The 26,601-nt window shown below is 28.7% G+C and overlaps 1 protein-coding gene across 1 annotated transcript; it reads right to left on the reverse strand.

Annotated features, from left to right (window-relative positions):
• Window positions 1-416: 416 nt before the first annotated feature.
• LOC129981353 (neurogenic locus notch homolog protein 1-like) lies at window positions 417-26,601 on the reverse strand. The gene is made up of 11 exons (XM_056092175.1): window positions 26,252-26,601; window positions 18,670-18,798; window positions 15,074-15,172; window positions 13,695-13,925; window positions 11,928-12,023; window positions 9,056-9,157; window positions 6,028-6,144; window positions 3,467-3,598; window positions 2,158-2,307; window positions 1,718-1,811; window positions 417-783 (listed from the first exon to the last, which is right to left on the reverse strand). The coding sequence occupies exons 1-11, from the start codon at window positions 26,439-26,441 to the stop codon at window positions 723-725; spliced, it is 1,401 nt and encodes a 466-aa protein (XP_055948150.1). The 5' UTR covers window positions 26,442-26,601; the 3' UTR covers window positions 417-722.

Here is a 26,601-nt window from a genome sequence, read left to right on the forward strand (position 1 = left end):
GATATATTTAAATATAAAACATAATAAATAAGAACTTTTTTACTTGAACTAATTATTTAATTGAAATTTTTAATCTGGAGTCATACTAATTATTTAGCAGAATTTTTTAAAGTTTGCTACTTTGTAAATTGCAAACAGACGATAAGTATGAGGAAAATAAATACTTCAGTTACTATTTAAATCTATCCGATATTGGAAAATTGGAATTTGAAAAATAATGTATTTAATCTTTTAATAATATTCTAGAGAAACCTAAAAATACTTCCTAAAAGTTGCTCACAAATTAGTTTTACGTGCAAAGCATTTGGGTGCCTTTTGAATGGAAATGCAATCATATATTATAAATTCTATGTTTAATGACTGCACTGTGTATTACATATGCTATAAGTAGTAAATATAGAAAGAAAATAGCAGAATTCTAAACCAAAGGCATGTCTTTATTTCACAGCATTTTTTCAGTTTCTTTATTGTGCTTTTTGGCTCCTACATTACATTATGAAATATTTTAGCCGAATATAGTTCTCCCGTAATTTTTTATATGGTTCTATTAAAAAATAAACTGACTTCTATTACTTTTTAGGTAAGCCTCTTATTCCAGAAACGTTTTTCTTTTCTCTCTCTATCTTTTTTTTTTTTATGAATTTGTGAGAATTCTTTCAATAAAGGGCAACTGCCTTATAATACTCTATGAAAAGTTCCATCTAATTTTTTCACTTTAGAAATCACCTTTTAAGATCGGCGTATTGCATCTCTATCCCTGCTGAGGATGAAAATAATTTTGACCTGCAATGGAAAAAAGTATTTTATCGTCATTTTTTTAGAATAGAATTTAATGCACATGCTGTTTATTAAAAAGGCTACTAATGACTACTTATGAAAGTCGACTAATGACTTTCATAAGTAGTTCATCTAAAAAATAATTTAAATAAGTAAGACTTTACTATAAATAAGATAAAAATCCAAGAATACGGAAATAAATTATAAAACTCGATTAGGCTGTGTACAAGATATTATCGCCTATTTTGAAAAGCAATTACAGATATATATGTAACCTCGAAAGCAATTTTTAACCCTTTACATTTGACGTATAATGCATTTTATTTTTTTTATTATTTTTTTTTGTAAAATGAAAAGGAGTCACGAGATGTTCAAGCCAAAAATTTAATAAGATAGCATTACAAAGTAAATTTAATAATTGAAATTTGAGATATAATAAATTGGAAAATAAAAAATTGAATTTTGTTTATTTTTATTCAACTTTTAAAAATGTTCCTATTGCTTTCATCCTTGCTCTTTTCATTGAGCACTGAAATATTGTTTGAGAAAATAAAGATGCAAGAGATTGCAAGTTTTATGGGCTAGCATCGAAACCTCTTTAAGATTTCATTTTTTGTGGTGTTACTTTTAATTGCAGATAACGATGAGTCTACTGAAAAATAAATAAGTGAACTTTTTAAAGTAAACATACGTTATAATACTAATGTTCATATTACATCTCTGAAATATGGATTCGTTTCCTCATATTTTCATTTTCTTGGTCCAGTACGACACAATATTATTATAAACAAAATATAATATACAGTGCAATTTACATTGTATCAAAAACTACAATGTTGTCAATTCATTAAGTGTGCAAAAATGAAAAAAGTCTCAAGATTTTAAAATTTTAGAACTGCTTTGTTTATGGTCCGGATTTTAACTCTAGAAATATTCTCACCTGTGCTTTAAGAATAGCAAGATTCCCACTGAAATGGCGATGAAGGCAATGATAATACCAATGGCAACCCCCGTGGGCGTCCAGGATATTTTATCTAAAAATGCAAACGGGCTATCAATGGTACAGAAAGCAAGCGTTATTAATGCTGCAGTAATAATTAAATGAATAAAATTGACACTGGAAAGTAAAGTAAACCCCACAATAAAGAATGGCCCATTTAGGTGGTACTAAAAATGCGTGCTGAGCGAATTTACCCTTATCATTTATTGTTACCATCGATGGTTTTCTTTATCCTTATTCCTTTTTCTTTTATACTATAAGCAGAAGGCATGCCATTTAGGGATGCCCTTCTTGATGGTTAATACTGTGTAAAAGATAAACTTAAAGTATTAAAAAGTTAAAGTAGCATTAGGGAAACAAAGGAGATAAAAAATACTTGCATTTTTGACATGCAGTTTTGCGAGGATCGGAAGATGTACCGACGGGCTGATAACCAGTCTTGCAGCGACACATGTAAGATCCATCGAAGTTGAAGCATTCTGTAGTCTCTCTGTCTGGGCATGTCTTGGAATCTTTGCACTCGTCAATATCTACAAGTAAACTCTTGGGTTAGAATCCCTGTGACATGTAGGACACTGAGGTGTGTTTTTTCACCTATACGTAATAGTAATTCTAAAATTCGAAATTTCAATCTACTGTATGATTATGATTTAATTTAATTAACTCTGAATTAATTAAATTAGCAAGCAATTTGAGATTAATTCTGGGAAGTAAAAAACACTATTAAAGTTTTAAAAGTCATAATCTCATCTGTAGTTTTTATCAGATATTGAAATAGCATTCTTTTAAAAGAAAAAAAAATCTTTCTCTTACTTGCTTTCTCTTCTCTTTCTCTTGAAAAGTAATAATGCATATGGGGTTTTTAAAAAAAATAAGTAGTTAATAAATAAATATTTAAAAATTATTTTCTAAATGAAATTTTGCATATTTTACATTTTATTTATAATTTTACCACAGGAAAATTAATTTTAGTAAAAATCTATTAGAAAGTATTTTAAAATTTAAAATACAGTAATTCATCAGTCTTAAATTTGAATAATTTAGGTAACTTCTTTCTTGTAATTGCAAACATGATATAATTTGAACAGACATTCGATGACTTCTATCAAGATTAAGCCTGAGAGCGCTGAGTTGTCATCAATTAGAATTTTTTCCAAGTGAAAAATTCGACAAATTTGGTAATAAGCTTAAGTTTTAGTGAAATTAGTTTGCACATTTGGTTCTGATGACATTCTGAAAATTGTGTAGAAAAGAGACGTTATCACAAATAGCATTCTTAAAGGAAAATAATCTTCCAATTAACAAACTCGGCTATTTTTATTTGCCCTGCACGTTATAATTTCAATATATAATTTTTTTATTGTTTGTTATCATGTTATTTGTTTCCTAACTTTAGAAAATAAAGTAGGTTTCCAAAAATGGTATTTTTCCGTTTCCGAGGGCAACAAAAAACGCCAAAATGTTGGCAATTTCTTTGCGATTTTGTTTTTTGGGTGACGATTTTTTTTGTTGGTGATTTGGCGAAAATAACTTAACTGTTGCCAAAGGCCCTCGGAAACAGAAATGTACCCTAGAAATTAATAAATTTCTTTTTTTCATGTTTTAAAAAGGAAAATTTGTCTTTTTTATGTGCATTTTTTATGTGTGAGACATCTTTTCAAACAAGTTCAGTAAAGTAAATTTTTATACCAATGCATTCTTCTCCAACTTGTGGGACTTCGTGAACTCTTCCTTTATATCCTTCGTTGCACGTGCAATTGAATTCACCGTCACTCGTCTCGACGCAGTTAGCTGTTGGATGGCACAGGCATCGCCTGTCATCTGTAAAAGAAAGCCTTAATTATGTAAAAAAATACATTCGAATCAATTTAATTTTAATTTTTTTAAAATTCTGCAGTTTGGAATTCCAATAATGATATCGAAGAAAAATACTAAAGCAGCATGAATGACATAAAAAGGCTTTCTATTTTTAATGGAACGTAAGACAGAAACCTAGCTAAAGTGTAGAATTTAAACCCGAAAAGCTACATAGCATTGATGGAATGGACCTTTTTTTTTTCCTGAAGTAATCTTTTTAGAAACTCTGACAACGATAAGTGTTTTTAAAGTTTCTGGGTTATAAAAAGTTGGATAAAAGGAAAACAAAATAAAAAAGAACAAATATATAAAACAAAAATGAAATCTACGATCGCAAATTTCAAATCATCATGTGATACATTATTATTTTTTAAGCCATCATTTGTCTTAATTAATTTAAATCATTAACCAATTTAAACCGGTTTGAAACAATCAGGATCTTCTCTATTGGTCACTGTGCATATTATATATATATATATATATATATATATATATATCGAATCCTGTCGGCTAAATAATATGTAACATTATTTTGGTTGAAGCAGAAGGCAGGTTCATAGACGCTTCAAGACATAGAAGACGCTTTGGATTTTTAATTTCATTTTATTCTCTATCGAGTGAAAAGCATGATTATTTACAAGAAGGCGCATGCGGCACAAAAGCAGAAGGCAAATAGGCAAAAAGGGATGAACAAATGATGACTTGTCTTATATAACAGACGCCAATTCAATACGCGTGGTGACCTTTGACATCTTCTCAAAGGCAACCGAAGAAATCACTTTCTTTTGATACGTAGTACTGATGGAGCATTATTTTTACAGAGGAATTAATTAAACCGAAAGTGGAATTGGATCACGAAATAAGAGAATATTTTAGAATGAAGTTACGGTGAGCTAAATTAAAATTTTGGAAATTAATTTGGATTAAATAAAGAGTTTAAAATATCATTATATATGTGTGTATGTATATATATTTTTTAAATTTTCATTTTCAATTTTTCTAGCTGGCAAACAAAGTTTTGGAGCTCGACTCATTTTGAGATGAAATAACAGCTATGATGTCATAGTTCTGCGTCAACCTTTTAAAAACGCATCTGCTGTCAAAGAAGCATACGTAATAATAAAACAATACTGGTAAAATCAAGCCAACCTTATACTTTATTCATTGCCTACGCGATTTTGAGCTTCAAAATCCCCTAACCAAAACAACATCATGTTCTCACATGATAAAAATAGTTTTGACATTTTTATTCGAGACACATACACATATTTTTTTCCTTCGTGCATAGGTACTATTATAAATGCCTTAAATATTTCAAACAGCATTCGATAACATTTACTTAAAAAGTTAATGAACAATTCTTTTTATTTCTTTTATTTCCCAAACATTATTATACATTTCGAGCAACAATTAATATCGTTTTTGAAAGGGATTTTTTTAAAACTTATATTTCTTTGCATATCACTTTTACTACAATTACTTTAAAAAGGAATGACTTTTCACCATAGAACAATCGTAAATGATTTCGGGTTCTATATAAATGCTTCATAATATAAACAAAAAAATTAGCTTATATTTTTAATTTTGTTTAACGTTATTTCTCATTTTATATATCATTTAAAAAAATAAAACTTTACGAAGAGCATCTGAAATTATTGTTGACATTTTGAGAATTAGAAGAATTTTCCTCGTTTCTGAATATGTAGAGGGTCAATTCAGTTACTACATATAAGTGCAAACTATTGATGCATCTACTATCCATCTCGATGCAGTCTGATTTCGTATTTACTAAATCACATCCTCCCACCTACAATGTGTTACATAATAATCATACTGTTATGTGTATGAAACTAAATGATTCCTCTGCATACTTATTTTTTCCATTTATGAGCAAGAATAATTTTCTTTCTAAGAATAAAATGTTTTTTTTTCTTTTTTGAAGACTTTTCTCAAAAGCGTGATATTAAAGTGAATACTTCTGTAATAATATTTTTACAACAACATTATTATGTAACAACATATGGTTACGTGATAATGACCCTTCAAAATACCCTCTTGAAGGATTATATATCATTATAGAAAATATAATTATTTAATACAATTTGTGGTGTAATGAAGATAATTATGATCAAAGGAAGAAAAAGGGCGTATGTTTTCGGAAACATTTCCTTAATGATCCCATTTCACGTACAAAAAAACACAAAATACGAAAGACAAGACAACACCTTTATGAGCGCATCTGACAGGATAGCATCTTATCTCTTTTTAATAACAATCTTAGTTTACTATGGGATGCGTACCTAATCAGGTACCGCCATATATTTTCCAAAAGAGAAGATGGAGTAACGCAGCTGCTACAAATGAATGTTAAGATTTAGTAAACCATGAAATACCTTTGTTCATCTTTATGCACTGCCCCAAAATGTCTTCAAAACCATAGGGACAAATGCATTCCTTCCTGCTTTCCTTGTTCGTCTTGCATTTGGCATCTTTGTGCCCGCAGTCGCAAGCTGCAAATAAAAAAAAAAGCGGAATATAAGAGAACTCTATTACTTTTTCAGGTATATCTTTTTAATTATTATATCGAATTATATCGCCTTATTTATAATTTTAATAATATTAATATTATCTTTTATGAAGCGATTGGTTAAAACTTTAAAATGTTGTGATATTCACATTAGATAAAGTCAAATTCTGTTTGAAACTATCTATTATTCACCAGGTTATTAATGTGATGAAAATATTACATTAATACAAAATATTAGTGAAAATTGTATAATGGAGAAGTATTCACATTAGATAAGGTCCATTTCTGTTTCAAACCATCTATAGTTTATCAGGTTATTAGTGTGACGAATATATTACAAATTAAAATAATAATAAATGGAAGTACAGAGTGATTTAAAAGTTCAGATCAACTTAAAAATGGATCATTTGCAGACAGAAGACTTAGACAGATTTTAATTATACAAAAAAGATGGAAATAAAGCAAAAGATTTTTTTCTTGTTTGAACACATGAATTTATTGGTATCATTGACAGAAATGAATCCAAAAGACTGAAAGACTCTCGATCTAGTGTAAGAAGCTACTTAGAATAAATATTAGCACTTCTTCATGGTAACGTGCTTTAACCATAAACTGATATGACAAATAAGTAATCACACTCTTTCCCAGTACTAAGTCCAGTATTTGGTCATAATTCAGCTATTTTGATCATAATTCTTTCCCAGTTATTTAGATCATAATAAGGTAATATCACAGGAAATGATGCACAATGCTGTTAGAAAATATGTCTCCTCATATGTCATCTGAATCTCAGAATAGAGGGCGACATGATGAAAAGTTGCTTGCCTTTACACCAAGCAATTGCTTACCCTTCACAACGTATGGCTGTATAACGTATCACTTTATAGAATATTTATATCTGTGGCTTGGACTATAAACAATGTTGTCACAAAATTTTGCACTAGTGATAAAAAAAGTATTATTTTACAGATAATTGATGTATCAAAATTATTCGCCTTTCTGAATGTCTCTGTACATTAAGTATGGAGGTGTTGATATATTCTGTTGCAGAAAACTTCGCAGCTAATCAATCTATACTTATATAAAGCTCAATGTGTGTGTATGTGTGTGTTGGCGCTCTACAGGACAGATCGTTCGACCTACAGCTACCAAATTTGGCACATGCATACCTTGGAGGTCGGGAATGTGCACCTGGGATCCCTTTTTCAGAATTTTTAATTAGAATTTTAATTATTAATTAAAAACTAACTTTCCCACCAAAAAATATTTTCGTTTCCTCACCGCCAAATGAAAAAGGCTTCAGTTTTTTCCCCACGGTGACGAGGATAGGCTTAACTTATTTTTGGCCGATTATTTCAAACGATTTGTTTATTTTCTTAGTGTTTGATGTATTTAAAATTAAACTTTTTTTATTAATCGATCTTTCAGATTCATTCTGAAGTACTTTTGAATTAAAATAAAACAGAATGAAGGAAATTAAAAATTTCTAATCTGCGTAGTGTTACCCCAACTGGCGTAGAAAATTCATGCATTTGCCTTACCATAATTGGCGTTGAAAATTCACGCATGCGCATTGTGTTCTGATTGTTGACAACTCTATTTTCACCGGATGCGGACTTGGTTTTGAAGGCTTAACCTGTTTCCAACCGATTATTTCAAACGATTGTTTATTTTCTTAGAGTTTCATGCATTTAAAACTAAACATCGTTAATTAATTGATCTGTTCATGATGAATCTGAGAAAATTTTACAGAAAACTTCTTGAGATATTACATAAATTCTTTAGTGCCCCTCCCCCCCCCATTTAAATACTCAACGACTCTGTTTTCAGTACTCGTATTAAAAAAAATGCTTCGTTTCAGTAAAAAATGTTCTTATATTAATTGTAATTTAACCATTTCCACTTTAATTTAAAGCATAAATTCTACGACAGCTAACAGAAAATTAGATAGAAACATATTACATTATGGCTGAAGGCCTTTATAATATTAAGAATGAATTATATGACTATCAAAATTTGAAGCTTTAACATATTTTGATGATGAAGCTATTAAAATAGGAGTTACATAAAATATTTAATTATTAAAATTTTAACGAGCATTACGATTGACAAGCCGGCTGGTCGCCAAAGGCTGCTAGTATATAATAAAGGAAAGAAATGTATAATAATTACATGTAGAGTTTATAAGAAAGTATTTTCATTAAGATTCCGAAACCCACAAGCGAAAAGAATGGAGACGGAACCTCTAAATTGAAAAATCTCTGAAACACCTCATTTCTACAGAATGTTTAAGATATGAACTGTTCACATTCCAAATCTTATAATTTGTCATCTGGTTTTATTACAAAACTGTAATTTTTCGAAAATTTTGAAGCAGAGCATTTTTATAATATTTCTTAATCTCTGTATGGTAACAATATGAGATATTATCTTTCAATATCAAAAATAAGTGTGCAATGTAGATAGTAATTTTCTTGGTTATTCTTTCATACACAGGTCATGTTCTTTTTAACGTTTTAGAGAGAAATACATATAATTGTGGCATTTTCAAGGATTTTATAAATTATATTTCTGCATCTAGGTTCCGCCAAAATTTAATGGCAGCTGAGAATTATGGAGCTTTTTTAAAGATTAATGAATATGAAATAAAAATAAAATAAAATAATGGTAGGTAATAACAGCAATTTAGTTGACAGATTTTGACTCAAAGAAGTACCCTCGAATAAATAGAAATTGCCCGGACACTATCAAACTCTATGCAGAAAAATAGGTTTTAAATATACTCTAATATTCTGGTATCCAGATATTTTTAAGGAAAAACTGGTGACTGCAGCGGAGAAAAATTTAGAAGAAATATATGTTTTTAAATTCAAGTAAAAGATGAATGAACTTACGAATACAGTTTCCTTCCCTTGCAAAATCTCCATCTTTGCATTTGCAAATCTTTTCCCCTCTTCTGGATATCTCACATATCCCACCATTGCCGCAGTTGCATGCTAACAAATAATATTATATAGAAATTAAAATAATATTTAAAAAGTGGACAGGATTAGTTTAATTTAGTTATATTAATAATCTCTGGGATAGTCCTAGTAATTTTGGACCGCAATCATATGAAGAGGACAACACCTGAGTTAGAAGTCCCCTTTCCGAAATTCCATGCTACAACAGGGAGGACGTTTGGCCCCGATGTATTTAGCAAGTAATAGAGCCGCTTACTTCGCTTCTTTGTTGAAATCAAGTTTAGAACCTAAATCCCTCTGATTCCGAAGCCGAGGCCTTACCACCAGACCACCGCCATCCTAAGGTTGGTCAATAATTAGAGAGTTTTCCTTTTCTTTCTTAAAAAAATTGCGAAAATATTCAGGAAATCTCATTCTATTAATTGTATCGATTTAAAATTTTATTAACGAAAATATTTCTATAAGTGACACTACTGCAGTAATTTTTTTTCGGGGAACAATGTGAAGGTAGGATCTAAATTAAGAAAAAATCAATTCATTGTATTATTTATTTTTGCTATGAATTCCTTTAATTTGTTTGTAATTAAGCTGGTAAAACAGTTATGGCTTTCTGGGGAAAAAATGAAAATGTTTACAGAAAAGTTTGAAAAAATAATATTTCTATTGGAATTATCTTAATACTGTTTTTATTTCTATTTTTTAATTATTCTGGAATTAGGAGTGTGGAATAGCTTCTAATTCCAAAATAATAAGAAATAACGAAAGCGTCAAAACATTGATAAGATTCTCTTTTCTTTTAACGAAATATTTTTTTTTCATTTAATCTCACTATACAATTTTTTTAAATTACTGAAGTGCAGGAAGACTTAAAATGTAACCAAAGTATCATGAGAATTATGTAAAATCTTAATTATTTTTATAAGTAGTGTAAATGTAACGAAAATATCATGAGAATTATGCCAAAATATTAATTATTTTTCATAAGTCAAGTAGTGATTTTTGAGGAAATCTGATGTAATCATAATAAATAAGATCGCAAGCAGATCAATCTGATCATAATGTATGTCATTATTATCTTTAAAGTGTATGTATGTATTTGGGAATTTAAAGATTTTTTTTTTTTTTTGGTTTAAAAGTTGAATATGTACACTTCGATTATTTCAAAAAATTGTATATTAGGCTATTACTTCCCAATTTAGTAATGTTGTACGTCAAGTTGTCACTATCAAAGTTGTACGTCAGCACTATTAAGTTCACTTATTAACTTGTAAATTCAAATCAAAATTTTTTTTGAAAAATATACCAAAACTCTTTATATTTTGCTAAATTATATTCCTTTTAAATTAATTCTATTAACGGATGCTGATTTTTTCAATGCATGCAAAAGTTATTGGGAACAAAATTTTTAATTTTGAACAAATACTGAAACTACATCTCATATTCACCAATTTTATGTCTTATTAACACGAAAGCATTCATTCCAGCACAGTTTGATGTAACTCACTGTTAATGATTTCAGAGACCAAGATATAAAACTAGTTAATACCTTATCAAATTATTACTGTCTTCATTGCATTGAATTCGCAACCAATTTTTCATAAATCATTACAAAATAAAATAATATATCCTTAATAAACAGGAAAAGCTTAAGTGTCCCTATTTCCATAATGTTCTCAGTCCTAACCCACAATATTTTGCTATAGAAGTTTCATCCTTTCAGTCCATAGAATATATTCGTAATCATTAGAATACTGGAATTTTAAGTGCAACGCTGCAATAATTTAGTACAATCTGTCTACAAAAATTCTACTATTTTTCTTTTGATTGCTATCTTCATTCCGATCTGTGTTATTAGCTATTTATGTTATTTCAGGAATAAAGAGAGAAAATTTATTGAAGCCATTCTGAATAAGTTAAGCAACATTCATTTGAAAATTTGAAAATAAACGGGAATTCTCCGCCTTTAAAGGATCAAAATCTTTGAATTCAGTTAATGTGACTTTAATTGCTCTTTTGTAAGCCTATGTAATATTCATAGGTGTAATTAACTAAGCATACTAATCCGTGTGTATGCGTAACATCCGCCTTCCTCAAGGGAACGAATAAAACGTAAAGATTATTTTGAGGCAGCCATTATAGAAACAAGAGTAGAATTGCTTTAAAGTATAATGGATAAGTTAGGGTAACAAAGTTTCTTTCCATTCAAAATTTCATGTTAAATGAGAATTTTCAAGAAATGTTTTATAATAATTGAATAAATCTTATTTTTGTACAAAAGAACCATTAACAAGACGTAACACTTCTCCAAAGCTGGAACTGTTGGCATCCCTTCCGGCGAGCATCTTCACCTACTGTTAAACCGCTCACTACGAGGTGAACGCGTCGCTGAAGCTAACAGATGTGAAGCTATTAATTTTCCATAAAGCACTAAATATACAATAAAGCATCTGGAAGTCTGTAGCAAATTGCATAATCCAACTAACTACACGGCTGCTGATGATTATTGGCAGCAGCAAAATCAAATTCTACGATTCTCAAATTGTGAAATTAAGCCGCGATCTCATGTTCGCATTAAAGCTATTATTCCATACGAGTCTCTTCCAGAAAGTTAATTAAAAGCAAGGTCAATAATATTAGTGAATGCAATATTGGCACTTTTTCCCTTAATAGAGTAGCAGTGTAAATGGGAAAAAATCAAACATGTTTATTTCAAATCCAAATTTTAAGTCAAGTAAATTTATGCCTCACGTCATTGCTAACGTCTCATCACTATACGGAACTCGGTTAGCTGTTGAGTACTTACATCTACATTGCCCATTGAATTCTTGATATCCGGGATCACAGTTGCATATCAATGTACCATTGTTACTCTCGCAGAGGCCCGCTCCGCATAGGCAGGCTAAAATAAGAATAAGTAAATATTATTTAGAGAAATTATGATAATTCCATGAAAATAGGTAATTTAAGGAAATTAAATATATTCATACGACATATCAAACATATTTTTAAAAACAAATCATCATCAGACTGTTTATTCATCCTATAATGGTTCATCATAACCTTGATTTAACGGAAATCAAATAAATGATTCTATCTGTTTATTTCATGATAGGAACAAAGCTCACGGAAACTATATTGACATAGATTACATAAACTGTTTGATATAAAATAGTCTTCGAAAAGCTTCTAAACGAGTTGCTTTTCTAGGTAACCGTAAAAGGAATACTTTCATAAAAAGTCATTTTCTTCGGATTTACTCCTTGTTTTAGAAGAATAACTGAATATATTGAAATATATTTAATAAAAGGAAGTTTCAAAAACGAAAAACGAATTATTAATAGTTAAAAATTCAATATTAAAATCAAAAACACTTATTAACGTGTATAATTAATATAAAGACTTTACAGTTCATCATTTTCTGATAAGTATAATATTTTTTATGCTTCACCTACTATTTGCCCAAAATAATATTATGTCACACATGATAAACATTTGAAGACATATGACATTCACAGTAAATTTTTTTAATTCTTAATTTTAAAAAAAATGCTTCTAAATGGCACTTTCGTGGACGAATTATAATTTTTCTACTAATCTGGTTCTCTACATATTGATAGAGTTTTTTAATTGTTAAGCTTCTACCACCAATTTAAAATGCTTGTAATCATTTAGGCGTACCCTAAAATTAAAGGTAAAAAATCTATCTAATAAGCATTAGTTCAAAATGAGTTTGTGATTTTATAATCAGTTTTACGCATATAAAACATAAAGGTCCAATTCTTAGGTGAATCAATAAATTAGGAAATAAATTTATCTAATTGCAATGCATATTTAATAAAAAAAACAGCACAAAATGCAACATGATAAAAGTTAACAAATATGCGCATGAGCTGTTGCTCCTATTTACTACATTTTTACATAAGTAAAAGTCATTTTGATGATGTATTTATGTATATTTTACATCTTCTCCTAAACGACAGAGCTGATTTCAATCGAACTTTGCATAGTTATTTTTAGGACAAACGAAATACAACATCAACTTTCCAGAGTACGAAAGTTAGTTAAATATTCCGTTAATTAGAAAATAACTCAAATTTTGCCGTTTTACTGCAGTAACTTCGAGGAAAATTATTTTACTTAAAATATTTTTAGCATTTTAAATAAAATTTTGGTTTTTCATTGATACCAAATTGTTTTTATGCAATTTTTATTAATTCTTTCAAAATTTAGATAAAACAGCTTTAAAATAAGGTGAAAATGAGATTCCGATCTAATCTACTGCTTTTTTTTTAAATTTCTGTTTCATATCCTTGGAAGTTTTGACTGATTCAAGTAATTATTTTACAGTGCTAAAAAATTGTAAGAAAGCAAAGAAAGAATTGTTATGTTCTTCATTATAAAGCGATTACTTATTATCTAAAGCCCCACGTCAATCAAATAGTTTGGTAATATATTATACATGAAATATTTAAATTCCAATTAATGTCAGTTATATTAATTAGCATTATTTTTAAGAAAAAAACAGCAGTGAATTCGCTTGCGTTAATCATTAACTTAATATGATACATACGTTTGCAAATTCCTAGCTCGAAATCGTACACCAGAGATCTATTTTTGCAGAGACAATAAACATCTTCCTTCTCCTCATTGTAAACGCATTCCACTAAAAGTGGCTGATTGCACGTCGCTTCACACCTGTCAGGGGATTCGCAGAATGCCCCAGAAGTTCCCGTTTTGCACTGGCACTTGCCGTCGATACACTTGCCTCCGTTTTGGCAGGGATGACTTTCATCGCATAGAGCTAAAATCAGAACAAATATTAATGCAATCTTTGTGTTTTGTGCTTATAATTCAGATAACTCAAAAAAGAACCTTGATATGCAGTAGGCCCAAATAAACTTACAAAGTCTGAAAATCAGTAATCAATCAATAATTGACATGGCTCAACTTAATTCACATAAAAGCTGAAAAAACCTTTCACAACGGCGTTGTCTTAAATGTTTAAACTATAACGGCTATCCTTCATTGGTATTACACATGACTGCTATTGCTAACTCCTTATTAGAAGATAGCTATGAGTTTACAAAATATTTAGGGAGATATGCGTTAGGTTGCGGAGCTTTAAGGGAAATATTTTTTTAAAATGTTGGAAATGAAAAGTTGAGTGAAAACCTTAAAATGAGCTTGAGATAGATGAGTGTTAGGAAAAGTGATGAGAAAAACCCAACATGGAATGAATTCCCTGGAGAAATGAAGATAATGATTTGGTATTTAAAAAAACCCAAAAAAATCGTAATAAAGAATTATAATACTTCTATTAAAGTTCCACTTCTTCCTTATTTTTAAAACAAACGATTTACACTTCTAAAATGTCACTGTCGGTAGTAAAAATGTCATAAACGTGGTTTCATGGGATAACATGTTTTGGAATACAAATCTAATCGAAACGAAAGCCTGATTCAAAAGCTGATAAAAAATAACAGATACAAATACTTATGAAAGAAGCATGACACGCATATCATTCATCATACGAAAAAGATTCATAATGAAGTATGATATAACATGATAATTGAATTTAAATTTTGGACATAAATTAGTTTACTGCTACGAAAATATTTAAATAGCAAATATAAAAGAATGCAGGATGACGTACGATATAAACAGAATTACTACAGTATTGTATTTCATTATAGGCGTAAATTATTCAGTGGTCTGAAGATATTTAAATAGAAATATATGTATTAAAAATATATTATTTTTTTAATATGTCAAATAGTGTTTTCTCACAAAGAAATTTTCTACATTCATGCAATATTTTTAAAAATTAATTTTAATAAAGTCGGTTTTTTTTTGTAAATTATTTATTAAAATTTTCACAACTTAATGTATGAGGCGATATTTATTGAAGTTTGTAAATCTCGGTGTTGTCATAGAACAGAATGCTCTTACCTGCACATTTATCGTCGCGGATGTAAAAACCTTCTGGACAGGTGCAAGTTCTTGTCACATGGTAAAATGTGCAATTGAAGCCTTTTCCACATTCACAATCTGAAAAACAGGGCAATGCATATACAATACTACATACCATATTTTAAAAGAAGTTTATACATATTATATATTACTTTCGCTAAGCATTCAAAAGCAGCTTACTTGAATTCCAAACAAAACCCGATTTCTTTGAATTGCAACCTATATTTTGTTAATATACTAAACGAGGTTTTGATGGGTTTTTTTAAAGTAAATTTGTCACATTTGAAAACCGATCTTTAAATCAAGAAAACCAGTTTTTCGGAACGCCTGGATATCAATCTTCAAAAAAAAAAAAAAAAAAAAAAAAGCAAATATTTTGATTTTTATCGGTTGGGACCAATTCGTCTAGCAGCTGAAGGCTTAGGGCGACGACAAGCCAATTTATTAATAAGTGAAGGTATATTTGAATTTCTGTTAAATGAAAGAAAAAATTTAAACACTGAAATAAGTTTGAAATTATTATATGCTTTAGAAGAACGAATTCAGGAAAGAAGACAAGTACAATCAGCAACTCTTTTGCTGTATTTGCAAAAACCATAAAATGTTTCTAGTTCAGCGAAGAAATCTAGAGTACTTTCTTTAGCTTCAGAAACTGAAATTATTGTTATCTGGAAAGATATTGCCTAGAATATTTCCAAATACTTATGTGGAAACCGATTCTGATGAAGAGCAAATCGAAGAAACTACTCATCAGAATAATGCTTTTTTAAAAGAAGCTATGGAAAATTCAATTCACAAGTTTCTTGAAGACCCTGAAGAAAAACTTACAAATCCAAAGACACCGAAAGCTGAATTTTCATTATTTGTGGCAACGGATAAAAGAACAAAAATCTTAGATTTGTTATTTGATGCCATGAAAATTATAAAACCAAGCTTAGTAGCTAGTGAACGAGTATTTTCAATTTCAGACAATGTTGTGTCAAAACTTAGCCACCGTTCAAGGGATATTTTATGTTTTTTAAAATCCTGTTTTCTTAGGAGAAATTAAAATGAGTGAAAATAATATAAATATAATTTAATATTTTTGTTTGAGTTTTGCTATTTTGTGTAAGTAGTATATATAATATGTATATGTAATATATATATGTATGTATATGTAAATGTAATGTATATATATGTATGTAAATGTAATATGTATATGTAATCTTTAATTTTTTTTTTATATTTTGACTTTGACTTTGCTTTTGATTTCGGTTTTTTTTGTAATCTTATATAAATTAAATAAAATTTTAATAATGTATAAATTTTAATCTATACTTATAATAAAGCTCAATGCGTGTGTGTGTGTTGGCGCTCTACAGGCCAGACCGTTTGACATACAGCTACCAAATTTGGTACATGTATACCTTGGAGGTCGGGAATGTGCACCTGGGGTTCCTTTTTTCAAATTTTTAATTAGAATTTTAATTATTAATTAAAAACTAACTTTTCCGCCAAAAAAATCTTCCATTTTCTCCACCGCCAAATGACTAAGGCTTCAGTATTTTTTTTCTCCCAACAGTAATGAGGCTAGGGTTAATATTTTTCGGCGGATTATTTCAAACGATTCTGTTTATTTTCTTAATGTTTGATGCATTTAAAATTAAACATTTTTAATTAATCCATGTTTCAGATTCATTCTGAAGTACTTTTGAATTAAAATAACACAGAATAAAGGAAATTAAAAATGTAAAATCTGCGTAGCGTTACCCCAACTGGCGTAGAAAAATTCACGCATTTGTGTTAACGTAACTGGCGAAGAAAATTCACGCATGCGCACTGTGTTCTGATTGTTGCTATGACAACCGTTATGAACGGACGATTTAAATTATTTTTAGGTTAGTTGCATGCTTTTGTAAGTAAATTGTATTTATGTTAGTTATATATTTTTTGTATATGCTTATAGTTTTAAGTACATCGTTTTTTAAGTAGTTTTTTAAACCTGTTTTCAATGATTTAAACTATTTTTAGGTTAGTTGCATGCTTTTTTTAATAAAATTGTATTTATGTTAGTTATATATATTTTTTGTATATGCTTATAGTTTTAAGTACATCGTTTTTTAAGTAGTTTTTTTAAACCTGTTTTAGACCGATTATTTTAAACGATTCATTTTATTTTCTTAGTGTTTGATGCATTTAAAATGAAACTTTGTTAATGAATCGATCCGTTCATGATGAATCTGAGAAAATTTTGTTGACAAATTCTTGAGATATTACATAAATTAAGAAATATATTCTTTAGTGCCCATACAGTTTAAACGCTCAGTGACTCTATTATTAGTAATAATATTATTAAAAAAATGCTTTGTTTCAGTAAAAAAATATTATTATATTAATTGCAGATTAATCATTTACACTTTAATTTAAAGCATGCATTCTACGAGAGGTTACAGAAAATGAGAGAGATACATATCACGTTATGACTAAAGGCCTTTATAATATTATGAGTGAATTATATGACTATCAAAATTTGCAGTTTTAAAATATTTTGATAAAGAAGCTATTAAAGTAGGAATTGCATAAATTATTTAATTATTAAAATTTTAACGAACATTAAGATTGGCGAACCGGCTGGTCGCCAAAGGCGGCTAGTATTATATAATTTTAATATATTATATTTTAATATTATATAAATGAAATAAAATTTTGTCTATTCCATTTTTTGACAAAAATTCGAAAATCGGCTACAACCAGTTTTTTTGGAAATACTGAATTTGAAAACCGGTTTTTCAATAAGCCGGTTTTTGTATAAACCCTATTCTAAACGGTTTATAAATCCAATATCCTTTATTAGTTTCTCAAATATATATGGTGTCCACTCTTATCGCGGCTTAAATGCTATGATTTTTGAACCATTTAGAAACAGGCATACACTTTCGTTAGAAGAATGCTTTAAATTAATATATATATATATATATATATATATATATATATATATATATATATATATATATATATATATATATATATATATATATATATATATATATATATATATATGACAGATTAAAACTCCCTGTTTAGTTTAGTTTTAGCTATATTAACGTGCCTTTTTTAAAGCAACGCTAAGGCTATTTTGGAGCAGATTTCGTAAATTCGAACCGTGGTCAGATGATGAGGACGACACCTGAACAGGTACTCCCCTCTCCAAACTTCTACATCACAGCAGCGGGAGGACTAAGAAAGTACTTCCTGGGAGGTTCAAGGTGAAAAAGAAAAAAAACCCAGGACGCTGATCAATACTTCAAAAGTTTCAAATAATCGGAACTGTCCATTCCATGAAAAGTAGGAGAAAGGAAGGAGAATAGTTCTTTTAAGTGCTTGAAAGTTTGATTAAAAGATAATTTTAAAATAATTACTTCTGAATATTTCAGGAATTTTTTTTTCAAAATACTAGAAATCCCTTAATTTTTTTTTTTAACCCGCGTATAAAGTGCATTTCACTGCATTCACTAGGCCATATCTGCCAATCACTTCGGAAGTGTTTACAACAAAATTCTAATTTTAAAGAAAATGTAAAAAGGAATGCTTCTTACTTATGCAAGTCTCGTCGTTGGCTTTAAAATATTCTGGACCACAAACGCAAACATTCGAAGTTTTGCGGCACACTCCGTTCCTCTCTTTCACACACAACTTCTCGCATCTCCCATTCATACACTTGCAGCCTAAATGGAAAAAAGAAAAAAATCAAAACTGAATAGGAGCCAGAAAGATGCTCTTCTATTTTCGAAAACATTTTTTTCTGCAAAATAACGCAATGTGCATAATCTAGAAATAATATTGACTTTTAAAAATTTATGTAAAATATATATAAAAAAAACGAATATAAAGAATAAAATGAAGCGTTTTATATGTTTTAATTTTCTAATTATTGTTTCAAAAATAATAGAAAAATTCGTCTTAAACTAATTTTTTTACATAATTCAAGACGTAATGAAGTCCTTTTCCATACCTTAATGCCATTTTATTTTTCAAAACAAACCACATTATTGAAATCCTCACTTGCGAAAAATATTTTTAAATGGTTGCCATTGTTAATATTACCAACAAAAGATCATTTGAAATGTCAAAATAAATGTATAGGATTACCTTTTAGTTAGTTCAACTGCTCTCAGCCCCAAACTAAACAGCAAATCTAAACGAGTCATTGCACTGTGTGGTCGAAAGACATATCACCAGAACTGAATTTACCTTCCGGTTTTCTTATTTGGATTGGATTCCGTGAGCAGGATATTTTCCGTTCTAAAATCTCACGAGTTTATTTTGAGCAGGAAAATGTCTCTTGAGAATATAGATTTTCAGTTCTTTTTGACAAAACAGTAATGTGGTTGAAAGGCCCTCACTGACAATGGTACCTATCTTTTTGAGATATTCATGCATAAAATGCTCAGAATGTTGTTCATTTCTAAAATTAAAATTTTTAAAAAGCCAATCATTCATGTTTACTGTCTGCTGTAGCCGCTCTTGTAGCACAAACCATAATTATGATGACGTCAGCAATAGCGCCCCTCTGATGCCATGTAGCACAATGACTCAGTTCGGATCTAGCGATGACATGTGCTGTATGCTTTGATCCATGCTTTTATATGCATATCTTAAAATTACTCTAAAATTTTGTACCAAATAAATTGTCTGTGTGTAAAGTAACCTGTAATATAAATACTGTTACACTCATTCGGACATTCTACTGAACCCCTTAACGACCCCACACTGCACAAGTAGGGTGAGTCTTAAATCCCTATCCAAGAAGACTATGCACAATTTTTTTTTTCTAAATTAATTGGAAACTTAAAATTTTTGATTTGCATGGAACGTTGCACACAGACGTGCCATAAAACATTGAAAGAATTCTGAATGGATGCATATGTCATCATTAATCACTATGAACTTAAATCTCATATTCTTATATGCAAGAGTGTTCACGTTTGAAGAAGAAAGAATGAAATAACTCTGACTACTGCGATTGAAAATAATGTATCTCAATAATGATGAAAATTATTTAAAATGCTGCGTAATATCAATTCTCTTTTTTTTTAAAGAATACATTTTAATATAATGAGTGGTTTCTCCTATGTTAAAACGGTATTTGCTTTCCATGTGCTCTTTTTAATAAGCAAAGAACAAAACAAAAAAAATGAGAAATACAATTTTATGCTAATTGTAAGAAAATATTTGTTATAATATAATTCATTAAAACACCTATATGAATCTGATAATTGATTTTAAATGAAATTAAGAAAGAAATATCGGATATGAAATTTACCTTCTGTAAGATGTAGCTAGCATTCTGCCACGCAATCTCATTTAATTACCTTTCAGCCATTTATCACTAATATTTCAAGTTAAACTTAGCTGAAAGATTTCATAAGCAATGCATTTCGATGTAAATGTATTCTTTGGGTTAAATAATCTGCTCTGTAATGTCCTTTACTGATAAAACAGGACATACCGAGACAATTTGTATGAAAATTTGGAAACATTTTCTCTGGATAGATACACACAGGTCTTAACAAATGGTCAATTATGTGATCGGATAATTTATTACCGCTATATATTCAACGACATGATTTAATAGTGATCTTGTGAATGAGATGGTTAATATTAATTAGCAATTGAAGAGTATGACTTCATGTGGATATTTGTGAAGAGTGTATAATGATATATTTACTATTATGAGTATTTTATAATCTTCTGATTTACTATTAGGAAAAAGCAGAATATAAAATATATTTCATATTTTATCTGAAAATTTTGCATACTCTTAAATTATTGGAAGCTTAATACCTTGATTAGAACATTCGTACATCATAAAAAAAGAGAAAAAATGGATTTCAGGATAAAGTAACTAATCGTATAGTATAAATTATTTAACATTTCAATATAAAATAAATGCATATTAAAGAAGTAACAGAGTTAAAAAAAAAAAAAAAAAAACGTTTTTAGCAGAACTTTTAATACTATAGTTTGCTTCTTTTGTAGGTATATACACAATATATCATTTCAAGTGAATTTCAGAGAGTTATTTTAAACCACTCATGGACATTTAAAAAAACTCTTTCGGTAAAGAACTTTAAGTAGACTTGAGGAAAATCTTTTCTTATAATAAAGATGAATGTGTATGTTTATATATTAGGACTCTACCGGCTAGACTGTCGAATCTGGAGTTTCCAAACCTGATACATATATAATTTGGAGGAAAGAATATATACCTTGGAGCAATTTTTTGAAATTTGAATAATTAGAATTCCTTTTTTTTCCCAGTCACTTTCGAAAATATTACAAAATAAGAATAATTTTTGTATTTGAAATTTAAAGATTATCATTTGAATCTAATTTTTCCATAATTTTTTTATCCTCAATTAATTTTTTTAAAAAATATTTTGATTATAGTTTCCAACAGTATATTTCTTTAAAATAAAAATGCAGTTTAATCTGTCGACATTTCATGTCCATGAGTAAAATTAGCTTTTATTAACATCTTGGTATCATGCTCAAAACATGTTTATCTTTGGTCAAACGTGCTGTAATCGAGTTATTCTAAAAATAATTAATTAAGAACGGATTAAAGAAACGATCATAATTTTTCCTTTAATGATCCTTTCATTTATTTGTTTTTTTAATCTTACCATAAATTTCTTTTATATTAAGTATTACGTCAAATATTTTAGAACAACAGTCATTTTGAAATAATTAAAACCTTTTTCGAATACTTTTCCAATATTTGATTTATAAAATAACAAACCAAGATTTACAGCTTAAAAAAATAAAAGGCAAATGCAAAACAATTTGTAGAACCCTGTATGAACACTATTTAACAAGAAACAAATGGAAATACATCGTGGCTGCCCTGGATAAAATTGATCTAAATGATTACAACCAAAATAGATCTATTTAATGCCGAAAACGAAGGGAAAAAATGTGCAAAACCTGATCGCGGGGTTCTCCAATCGTGGAAAATTAAAAATAAGGAGAGTAGGGAAAATGTTAAATAAAACAATCAACATACTATCAAAACAAAGTTTTAAGCCCGGTATTCAGAGAAAAAATTCCATCTCTGAATCCTAATGGTTTTCAAGAATAAAACTTCATGACGACAAAGCTGCAAGTCATATTTCAAGAGGTAAAGATCGAAAAGTATGAATATTGCTGCAAGTATTTATCTATATGTTATCATCAAAGCTCGAAAGCCATTCATTTACAGATTACTAAGCTAATCTGCAGATTATCTGAATTCTGGACTTAGGCAGTAACATATACATTTTCAACATAATCCTGCGAATTCTCCTGACGTTTCACCTATGAAAGAGCAATTGGTTGAAAAGAACTCTTTCTCAGTACACGTTGGGAAGTAGTAGAAAAGGAATGGAAATCAGTATCTCTAAGAATTTTAAGAAGCGAGTTTCTGCCATGACATCACGATATAGACTCATAACCAGAAAAAAAATGAATCCGAATATTTCAAAAATAATGATTCTATATTTTAATCGTAAATCAGTCGGCCAGAGATTTTTCTAAAAATGCATAAATACCTGTGTATAATTGGATGTATAAAATATATATTAGTGTTCTTATCATTTGAAAATCACATCCTTTGTAGCAAATTGAATTTTATATTAAATCAAAGAAATTGTATTGAAAAATTATTGGGATATTTCATAAATTTTATATAGTTATTCCATACATAAGATTCCAATGCTGAATGTATTTTCTGTACTCAGATTTTTTACAGAAAAAAATTTCTTGTTTTCAGCAAAACTGTTTTTATATTAGTTGAATTAAGAGAATATTAAAGGAAAATAAATAAATGGATAGAACAATATAATATTTCTATATAGTATGAATTATATGCTATAAAAATTTGAAGCTAAAAAATATTTTACTGAAGAAACCAATAAGGTGAAGCTTCATAAAATATTTAATTTAAAATTTCAGCGACCTTTAATAATGGTGAAGAAGCTAGTCGCTAAAGGCGGCTATTAAATATTGATTCCGAATCATAAATTAAGCTTCGTATGAGCTCATATTATTAAGTAAGGAAACATCTTCATTTTTGTGTATTTATAATTATAGTTATGAGAGGCTTTCTGTGATTTTTTTTAATTCAGAGTGTCTGAAAACTTAAGTACTTTTAAATAGCTTTAAAACTTTTTCACCTATACAATGATAGGCTACAATAGGAATGGCTACAATTATAAAATAGGAAAAGAAAGTTGAAATTGGCAAAAGATTAGAAATAATTATTAATCTTTTGAAAGAAAATATGAATTTTGCGAATTCATTTGTGCGTACAGCTCACCATCAGACTCACAATATCACAATTTTAATAATCCAGGATCAATTGAAATCCATCGATAAGTGTTGGCCATCGTACTGAAGTATTCTCAATAACATATCCTTTATCATTCGTCACCCATAAAAATCGCTTTTCCAGACGCAGAATTTCTATTTGAATCATTCTATAGTAAATCGGTCATTTTCAAAAACTCATTTAGTTAAGAATAGCTTCCAAACCAAGCCATTTTTATACTGTCATACCTTATTTTATCTTTAATGAATACACTTTACTACTATTAGTGTTTATTACAATGAAATTTTAAATATCGTATTAATTAGTAATCAAGTCTCTCTCTGTTTTCCTGTAAATGTCCTTTGCTGCACGTATCAGTGAGCGTATAGTTTATAGATTTTATGAAACCTTATTTGTTGCCAACATAATTTAAAAAATTTTATTACTGTATTCACTATAAAATAAGCCTTTCAGAAATTTTCTATATAAGCTCAAACTTGTGATGACAAAAGTGTGTGGAATTTTATAAAATGACATATACTGATTCAATAAAAACATGTGATGAAATTTCTTTTGAGCATAACAGTGCGATCACTGAACAAAAGATCCAAATATCACCAAAATATTAAACTTAATACATTGTTTTAGGATATTTTCTTGATAACCATTCTTATCTATTTTATCTTTTGCTTCGTTGTGACACATAATTATCTTGGAATTTATTCCTCCAAAGTTTTATCGATAAAACAGTCCTGAGATAAGTCTTTATTAACACTTTAAAAATGATGGATGATACTACTAAATATGTGACAATATTATGAAAAAGATTATGCTGGTGAGATTCTCAATATCATCAAGTATTTTTGAAAGATACTGCAGATAATTATTTGATTTATCTTCATGCTACAAATGTTTTAGCAGACATTTTTGAATGGCTCCTACTTTTAATCTTCTAATTAACTTATGTGGTGCAACATTAGAAAACATCGCAGTGAAAATTTCAATATTATTGATAAGCGTTTGCTTTGTTAATGTCCTGCTCTTTAGATGAGGAAGGCTATTGCAAAGTACCCTCGGGATTTGGCCTTAGACTTGAAGATTGTTTCATCAGTTTAAAGAACACGTCTTCCATTAAATTTCATGCCACATTGAAACGGGTTCATTCTTCCATGTCATTTGTCGTTTTCAAAGACCAAATATATCATGGATCCTTTATTGAATCTAAATATATATACAAATTTTGCTCTCAGCGAAATAGCAATCATTGTAACATATTCTCAAACTAAGTACAATTAGACGGGAAATAAGCAAAGTAAAATAGTTCGTTATCTTATGGTGTATGAGATAAGAAAGAGCCAGACGATAATAAAAAAATGCCCTCTTTTTTTACCTTACTGTCGCAGGTTTAAATTTGCATTTATCCAAAATTCAATCACATCAGATAGTTAGAAACAATTTAAAGATTTCTGGCAATGATTACGCTAAAAATTTTTGTGTTTTTTTTTATCTATAATGAAATTTTGGTAAAAGCTCAAATGTATTTTTAAATTAGAAAATAAGATCGCACTTCTTTTTTTAAATGGAAAACGCTTACCGTTCAATTAAAAAAAATCTAAATGTAATATTTTAAAAGTTTTAATTTTACATTTTAGATTGGAAAAGTTTAATGACCATCACTCAATATAGAGAGAGTTTTTGCCAATGAGGATTAAAAATAGTCACTTATAAGAATCTTGAAAACAAATCTGAAGAAATCACAGTACGAACACACAAGATTTAGAAACAGATGCCGATATGTAAATAAATTATTCATTATTTATATTATTTTTGAAGAAACTGTCTGAGGTCTTCAAAAAATTTCAAATAATTTTCTTCATTTCTTCAAACGTACCATTGAATTACAGATATATCAAATTTTAAAACGGGTTTTCTATTTTCATCTCATTCAGATATCTTAATACGAATTTAGATATTACAAAAAGTTTTCAATTGCTTGCATGGCATTCTTCAAAATGAGAAACTCAGAAAATATCTCTTAAGTTATAACAATAATTTAACTAACAAATAATAACAGTAATATAATAAATAATAAAAAATCTCTAAGGAATGAAGGATTCTTATTTTTCAAACGTTGATTAAAAACATAAAGGATTTCCAATTATTTTAGAAAGACATTCTTTGCTTATTGTAGAGTACAAAATTAAATGTCAATTAAAATATAAAAAGTTTTTATAATAATTTAAGTAAAACGTAATACTGTTTTTAAAAGCAACAAATACATGAAAATAAACAATTCAAGAACACAGTTTCTGATCTGAAAATATGTAGTATTAAAAAGAAAAAAAGAAAAAAAAAAGATGAATGTTGAAATTTTGATTTCATCACCATGTAAGTAAAATAGTATCAGTGACACAAAACTAAAATATATCAAAATATACTGTAAGATACCCATAGTATCTTATTACTGCAACTTTTTATTTTCAGATTGCAAAGAACTTATTCTACAAAGTTATATACTTTTAATGAAAACTGCAGCTTAACAGATATGTAAGAATACAGAGGTTAACTCTTAAGATTCCAGTTTATATTTTAGCGATAGCATCATTTTTTCAAGTCGTAGAATTCACAGTGTCAATTGCATACAAATTCCTAAGACGATATACATAATTACACATTTAAAGTTTTTATTTTCCTAAAATTAATTGATATTTTCTATTACTCCTATATATATTTTACATTCAACGAATTTTGCATTGATTAGGATTAATTTAAAAATTAATATTGTGAAAGACAAAAATACTTATGAAGAATTCATTCCTTGAATGACTTACCTTCTTCAATATCCCATTCATCAGCCGAAACATTTTTTGGTGCATCAGCACCGTTGAAAGGGAAAAACCTATCCGAAAGGGCATAGTTCCATGCTGAAACACTTGAATCAAAATAATGTCCAGCTTTTATTGTTGTGGGGATATAAATACAGTATGCCAACACTATTGTGAAGTAGCTGAATGCATGCATCCTTTAATGCAGTCTGACACAATTTATCTTTTGATTGCCATACAAAATGAGAAAGGATACAGATAAAAATAAAGGACTTTTCCATTCACAGAAAAGGAAAGTTATGCTGCTAAAAAGTGGCATATTGAAAACAGAACAAAGAAAACAAAATTTAGAAGAT

The sequence above is a fragment of the Argiope bruennichi genome, chromosome 8 (assembly GCF_947563725.1).
Source record: "Argiope bruennichi chromosome 8, qqArgBrue1.1, whole genome shotgun sequence".
Classification (NCBI taxonomy): domain Eukaryota; kingdom Metazoa; phylum Arthropoda; class Arachnida; order Araneae; family Araneidae; genus Argiope; species Argiope bruennichi.